This window comes from Cynoglossus semilaevis, chromosome 8, assembly GCF_000523025.1.
Source record: "Cynoglossus semilaevis isolate Cse_v1.0 chromosome 8, Cse_v1.0, whole genome shotgun sequence".
Lineage (NCBI taxonomy): Eukaryota > Metazoa > Chordata > Actinopteri > Pleuronectiformes > Cynoglossidae > Cynoglossus > Cynoglossus semilaevis.
The window spans coordinates 11,048,619-11,056,541 of record NC_024314.1 but is presented as its reverse complement, the minus strand read 5'-3'; the positions used below and the strand labels follow the sequence as shown (position 1 = coordinate 11,056,541).

General features: G+C 42.8%; 1 protein-coding gene across 4 annotated transcripts in view; it reads left to right on the top strand.

The window, feature by feature from the left end:
* The window catches only part of snx29 (sorting nexin 29), an 87,437-nt gene that overhangs the window by 17,966 nt on the left and 61,548 nt on the right, over positions 1 to 7,923 (top strand). For all 4 annotated transcript variants that reach the window (XR_003050321.1, XR_003050320.1, XR_003050319.1 and 1 more), the window contains one exon: positions 1,088 to 1,173. Coding sequence is in view for 1 of the 4 variants with exons in the window: in XM_008314756.3 (XP_008312978.1) it covers positions 1,088 to 1,173 (86 nt within the window). In the remaining 3 variants the exon portion in view is untranslated. The remainder of the gene's footprint in view (positions 1 to 1,087; positions 1,174 to 7,923) is intronic.

Here is a 7,923-nt window from a genome sequence, read left to right as displayed (position 1 = left end):
GGTAGTTGAAGATATATTTTGCAGTAGTTGAACATATATTTGCGGTAGTTGAAGATATATTTGCAGTAGTTGAACATATATTTGCGGTAGTTGAAGATATATTTGCAGTAGTTGAACATATATTTGCGGTAGTTGAAGATATATTTGCAGTAGTTGACACCACAGTGAGACTTTTACCACGGTGAATCAGCGAGAACTGGACAAACTGCTGTTTGGTTTAACGTCCCAGTTGTTACTAATTCAACAACGACTGTCAGATTGTGTCGCCAAACAGTTTGTAACTGAGTTTATCCCCACGTGATGTGAGACTGTGTAAACAAGGGTGCTGTGAGTCCAAAAGTTCTCACAGAGGTGTTATGAACGTAATGGAGAATATGCAGCAAGGAGTGTAGGAGGGGAATCTTTGGAGAGAGTGCAGAAAATGTTGAATTGAAAAGTGTGATAAATGACTTAAATTCTGCTCAAGCTTTGCTTAAATGCTACCCACACCCTGCACCTGTTGCTGGTGGAAACTTGTTGGTGAAGTTTAAAAAGTACTCACTGTAGTAGGAAAATGCTGCAGAGAAAAAACAGATCAGCACCATGGCCAGCTCACCTTCACAGATAACTTTACTGTTCCTTTGGCTGAATGAGACAGTTAATGACAACTGGCAGATGTCTTTGACACCACGTCACACCATGTTGTTTTGCTTCAGTTTAGGACTGAAATCCTGCTCCTTCCAAATGGCTCTGGTTCAGAACCTGTTTGGCTTCATTAGTTCTCTCAGATTTCCCTTTGGGTTTGGTGATAATTCTGATGTTTTATCCAATTTAAAATCTTTACTTTTGAGTGTTGTAAAAATCCGATCCAGCAGAGATGTGATGATCTAGATGTTTTAGTGATTGAACCAGACAACGCTGACGTTTTTGACTCGCCCTCGTTCTCCATACATGGCAAAAAAAACTCGACACCACTGAAGTTTAAGTGGCTCAGATTGAGTGTATTGTACTTGCAGCCTGTTTGTTTTTGTTTGTCTCTTGTCAGTGTGTGTGTGTGTGTGTGTGTGTTTGCTTCACAGTAAAGTCATATGTGTGATTGTTTGCACAGGGAGAATGAGGTCCTGAAGGTCCAGCTGAAGAAATATGTGGGGGCGGTACAGATGCTGAAGAGAGAGGGCAGCCAAGGCAATGACGGTAAAACACACACACACACACACACACACACTGATATGAAATTAGATTTGATATCTCTGTTCGACTCCATCTGTTTTCCTCTCATAAAGATGCATACACAGACAAATCAAGGTCATGCCTTTGTCCTTCACCTCCAGTCCTGTCTGTCCCAGACCAGTTCTGATGGATTTCTCTGGGTCTCCGGTGACAAACCTCCTGTTAATGCTCTGACTCTCTCTCAAACACAGCCTGTCTCTCTCGGCCCGGCTCAGTTTTTTTTCCCCTTCTGTTTTATTTTATCCAAACATTTTCTGGTGTAGACTTTACTCTTCTCCTGCCTGGAAATGTAAACACTGCTCTGTTTAAAGACTGACATAATAAGCCCTGGTTATATGGAGGGCAAATATATATGACAGATGATGAAGCGTGACGTCATGGAGGATTGGGCTTTGGGGGGCAAAGAGATAAATAAATGGGGTAATCTCAGAGGGGCTTTATTGGTTTGTGTGAGATAGAGGTTGAACGATGTAGAGAACTTTGTCATTTCAAGATAAGAAATGGCCTTTAATGACGGCTTAGGTTTCATACTGAGGATAATAAGAAATAGCTTTAGTGTGTGCTCCTCAGGGTCAACCAGAGGTCAGCGGTATCCTATATCAGGGCTCTGGGCTTTGGTCTGTTCCAATTCAATATGTATGTTAAAATAAAAGGCTGTTCATATGATTGTGCTGCTGTTGAGTAAAACTAGCTTAATTTGAGACTTGTTTTGAAGCTTGTTTTCAGTTCATATATTCTCCCAATTCTCAAACATTCAGTTTGTAACTTCTTATTACAGCAGTAACAATTAAAAATTCCAGCAGCAGAACATTTAGATAATGATATTTCCTTTGGTCTGTGTTGTCTCTGTCAGACGTTTCCCTATAAAAGCCTCTCTGCTGCTCCCAGCGTTTCTGTTTATTGCTTTGTTCCCAGACCTCTGCAATTAACTGAGAGACAGACGAGCGTGATATTATTAATGTGAGGAGTTTTGCCAGAACTACAAAGGATCCAAGCTGTTAAAAACTGCAATTTTCTTGTTTTTTTTTTATCATGCAAATTCACTCTCCAGATTGTGTGTTTCCTCTTCTGTTGACTCTGGGAAAGTGTTTTTTTTTTTTTCATTTAGGTACTTTGTGTAAAAAGGTGCAGTTACTCCGTAGAGTTCAACGGGCAAATAGTGTTACCACCAACGTTGACTTGTTATCTTGTTATCACAGGGCTAACGTGTGCAACTGGCCTTTAATGGTGGTCATGTTTAAAACATGACTCCTCTGTAGTCTTTGGGTAATCACTGTCAGGCTTGGCTGCCCAGTCCACTGCTGGAAAGACCAGCCGTGATGGGAGATGATTGTTTGAATCCATCGCTCATGAGAACGTGAGTGTGTGTGCGATCATGAAGAAGTCACCCAGTCCCTGTCAAACACTGTTGTGTTTGTCAACTCTCTAGCTCCTGCATTGTTTTTTTCTTTAATTCCCCCATCAGTTGTTATCTTTCTGGTAAATGTTGACATTTCATTTCGCCATCATTTGTACGCTTTTTTTTTTTTCTCCTGCCTTTTCCTCTCCCGACGTCCCCGTCCCCCTCATCCCGACAGGCGTGGTAATTCCCACTCCGCAGTGACGTCTAAATGATTTCATCCCTTGCCTGTGTTTCAGCTAATGATGTGTCGGCTTCCATCATCTTTTGATGTGGAATGATCATGTATGTGTGTGCGCTGGGAGAGGAGAAGAAGAAAGAATAAAGTAGGGCCAGAAATCAGAAAGAACCCCCACGTGCTTCTCCTGGACGATTACGAATCGATTCAGAAGTCCTGTGTTTTTCATGTGCTGTCAGAGCGACGAGTCCACTGACGCTTTGAAGGCCCTCCTGTCTAATGATGGCTCTGCAGATATGATCCCTTGAACGCTCCTCAGGCGTCCTCATCCCCACTGACACGCTGAGAATCCACATCCCGTCTTCCCTCTGTTTCTGAGATAATTACTGTTTCTACTGCCGTGCCGTGCGTCTCCGCTGTTTGTTTCAGGGATTTCCCAAACTCTCTGCTTATACTTGCAAATGAGCGGAGAGTGTGTTTGCGTTCTTGACGTGAATATGGATTACTGCTCACGTCTGTATCTCATTTGGAAAATAAATCTGCATATGATGCCGAGGTGGAAGACAAGTACATGTACTTTCTGTGTCACATTAGCATATGTGCAATCAGTCCAAAGTCTCTGAAGTGAGGTGAATGTTTAAGTGCACCTGGTACGTGTGCGCAGGTTCAGAGAGTGTCTTTGTATGTCATTAAGGAAACACGTCAGCTGATCCTCCAGAGAACTTGTACTCTGGCAAAAACATCCGTGTTTACCCCGAAATGGAGTCAGAAAATAAAAATCTCCAGGGAGACACTAAGGAGCTCGGTGAGGAAAAACACAAGTCTTTAAGATTCTCTCAAGATTTGTCAAAACACAACAAGGCTGTGCACGATCTGCAAACACTCGTTCCTGGCCTTGAACATAAATTATCTTCTGTTTAACTGATGTCAGGTGTTTGTGTCTCTTTAAATGACTTGGGACACATGATAAAAAAGCAGTGAACGGTGTTTAATATATTTTTTTAAAACCTAGTTAACAACGTTCTCTTAGGCTAAATCAGTGGTTCTTAATTATTTTCTGTCATGCCCCCCCTTGAGGACAGAAATGTTTTCACGCCCCCCCTCTGACCCACACCCCACAAATTGAAATACTATTGAGAACCTGATAACGTGTATATTTTTATCTGTACAAACCACTGTATGAGTTGCTGCCACCTAGTGACTGGAGGCCTGTTATCATTTATGCATTACAGCAGTGGTACACTTATGTCCAGCGCGCCATATTCCATTGGATGCCCCTCATGCCCCGCCCCCCGGCACCCCACCTCAACCCCCCCTCTTATTTGAGAAGAACCTGGCTAAATAGAGAGTTATGTGGCGCTGAATGATGATGTACAAATGTAGTGACACATTGGTCAGAGCCAATCAGAGCTGTGTGTTAGAGAGAAGACAGGACAAGAAGACAGTATGAAGCCAGAATCAACAGTCCAAAGATGTTTATATGCTGATAACATTTTGATTTACACTGACTCTCAATAATAGCATCCAAGTGGAGACTCTATTTTCTTAAGTGTTCCTTCCACACCTCGGTGGAATGATTACTGGTGTAAGAAGAAAGGATTTGTTTTCTCAGAGACCCATTTTGTTTAGTCCTGGGTGAAGGCTCATTGTCTCCTGTCTACCCATAATGCCTTGAGGATTTCCATTCTCTCAGGAAGAGGAGGAGAAAACACTTTATTGCCTGACTGGTTGACCCTCTGCAGTGTGACTGACTGCTTCACCAGAGGGGGGCGTTGTGGGGGGGGGGTCTTGGTACGGTACCTCAGGGCCCACCAAACCTGAAGAACCAGGGTTTTACCTTATATCTCGGAAATGGTTATTGGCTTGTTTCCCAACGCGGTGGGTTGAAATTGGCCAGAGGCGTTGTAAAAAAGATTGTCCTGCTGGTCTCGTGATAGGAATCAGGAGTTATTAACCTGTTATGCTTGTTGCTGGAGGACACTTGAGGACATCTATAACAGGTCAAAGGGCAGGAGATAAGGTCCCTTCTCTTCTGTAGCCTTTGTGTAGAAGCACCTGGAGGATAAATGGAGGAAGAGAAAGAACCACCGAGGTCTGTATCATACCAGTGTTGAAGGTCAGAGGTACATAATAACGTGCAGTGAACTGTAACCACCTTCTGTCCATTCATTATTTGTCCTCCATTTACACCTTCCTTCAGTGTTCTTGCGTCATTTGTGCTGTTCAGAGAAGACGTTTGATCAAGAACCGAGTACATTGAAGGGACAGTGGTCTCCTTTTGGTTCTATTGGTCTGTGGTTAGCTGCCTGTTAGCTGGACTTAATGATAGTGCTCCCCATATCTGATCCAGGCTGGGCTCTGGACTACATTGCATGCAGACTCTAGTCTTTTTTCTAGTGTTAGTTTTTCCTACAAAAATATTGATAAACAGGAAAGACATTTTTTGTAGCTGTATTATGCTATAACAGGAAGTCTGAAGATGGACCTGTCCATAATCAACCTCAGGATCAATGGCAGAGCAGGCCTTGGCTTTATTCTGCTTCCTGCCTGCCACGGACTGCTGCTTAATCCCTCCATAAATAAAGTGGCGGCAGACAGCAGCTTATTCATCTTCAATAAGGAAATGGATTACACGGCCGTTTAAAAGCCAATAAGCCTTCCTGCCTCTGTCATGGTCTCTCTGCTTCCACCAACACCATGTGGCCTATAATGAGTGAATGAGGGGCATTTGTCACCGCTGCCTGCTCTAATAGGAGTGTGTAACTTATTCATTACACAGATCTGACTTTATTGTCCCGTGGTGCCCTCGTATGGCCTGGGGGAGGTCATTCAACCTCACTGAGGCTGGTGTGCCAGTCTGACAGTGGTGGCTGCTGCTCTGTCAACCAGGTGAAGCCCATTTTCGGGTTAAGTATGTACACTTACATTCTGGTCTTCAGGAAGACAGTGAACAATTGTAACAGTGAACTACAACACAGGTGTCAAACTCATTTTCACCAGGGGCCACATCACCAATACAGTTCCCCTAGAAGGACAGTGGAAAATGTGCTTAATTTTTACTAATATACTTAATTCAATGAAATTCCAGTCATATCAATTTACTTTCTTTATTTAAAGTTACTACTCTTAAAAAAATATTTAATTTCTCAGGTTAAGAAACTTTACTGCGTGGACTTCTGCCGGCCACACATAACAGCTTGGCGGGCCGCATTTGGCCCCCGGGCCTTGAGTTTGACACGTAAGAACTAGAACAAGGAAACATGATAATTTAATTAATGGAAATGGACAATTCCAACAAGCTACCACCACCACCAGGTGGCAATGTGTCTCGAAATGTCGCTCGCAAAACTTTTTTTAAAAGCACTGTGTCTTTGTTTCTGTTGTCTGAACACCAGAAACTTGAAGAATACCATATTTATTCTCTGCCCATCCCTAAGGCTCTCATTGGTTAAGATGGCAGTCCCAAGCCAGAACTGATCAACACCCCCCCCACCCCACCCCGGCTCTTCAAAGCCAGTGAGGCATGAGTTTTAAAGTAATATTTTAAAAACATATTGATTATCTGCATTATTTAGTTACAGATACTGTGTTGTTTGTTTTTCTTTTTTTAGGGCTGAAGGTTGGAGTACAATCTAAAGTTCTATAGTTCTTTAATTCTGATCACTAGAAGTGACATGGTTTCAGTTTAGCACCGATGGTCTGAAGCTGGAGTTTAGATGATGGAGTGAGACAAAAGAAGGAAGGAGTTACTATGGAGCGTCACCTGTTATTACACACTGAATCTATAATTCAGCTCCGTGTTTTCACTCATTAGTCACGGATGGGCGGCTGGGAGTCTTTGGGGGATAATATGAGGAAAACAGGTCACAGTGGTGGGAGCAGGAATCACCGGGAATCGAATTGGTGTGTGTTGTCAGGTCAACTTTCATATGGTGTATTTGTGTTAATTGTCTTCAGTCCCTGGTCGCTCTCAGAGTGTATGGGTACCATTGTGTGTGTGTGTGTGTGTGTGTGTAAGGCTGAAATTAAAGTGTGCACATGTGCGTGGGTGTGTACCAGAGCGTTGTAACTGGTGTGTAAGTGCTTTATGTTATAAAGTTATTTACATCCCAGATGGACGACGACAAAAGAGCAATGAGTCCCCCTCCACACACACACACACACACACACACACACACACACACACACTGGGGAGACAGTAACAGGAGAACTCACCTGCTCTACCCTCTCCGCTCCTGAGCCGCCAGATTGGTGGTGTTTACCAACACAAAAGGTGTGAGTGACTTTTATGAATTCACCAGAGGGGGGCGTGTTTGTGTGTCGGCATGACAATTAATTCCACAGCTACAGTTTTATTTCATTTTCCTGGCACAGGAGAGGTAATATCTTACGTGGTTGGACACAGGTGGAAGCAAGTGGTGAACACACGAGTGTGTGTGTGTGTGTGTGTGTGTGTGTCTGTGTGTGTGTGTAGATATAGGTGTACTCACCCCGAGGTGACATATCTCACAGGCATCTTCCATAAGGGCTCTGCAGGGGTGTGTAACAGATTTCATCACCTTTACTGATCAGTGTTAATGAACATTTTAATCATCTCGCTGAATGCCAGCGCCTGCTCGGTGTCTTCACGTACACCTCACTTGGAAAGATTTGAAAAAGAAGCCGGTTTGTGTAACAGGAAAACCAAAGTTGGTGTTTTTGTGTTGTAATGTTTAGCTACACACTGAACGATCATGGTCTGCTGGTGAAATTGTTTTCTGATGCTTTTTTTTTTTGTGCGATAAAGAAAAAGTATTCTTTTATTGAGTTTGTATTTTGTTTTTGCTTTATTCTTTTTATTGAGTTTATATTTGAGTTTGTGTTTTTAATTGAGTTTTTATTGAGTTTCACCTTATTTCCACCAGGGGGTGTTCTCTCAGTGAGCGATAAATGAGGCAAACGTCACTTGTAGAAGTGTTTGGCCTTAAGTGGAGGATGTGTAGTTTGTAGTTTTCATAAATTATTAGTATTATTTTGTTATTATTTATAGTTCCCTCAGTGAGAGCTTCATCAGAGAACATGCTGGTTACAGTTGTGCTGAAATTCCTTGGCCCTGCATTGTCACAGCCGTTTGTTGCCAAATACGCAAGTTCCTTGT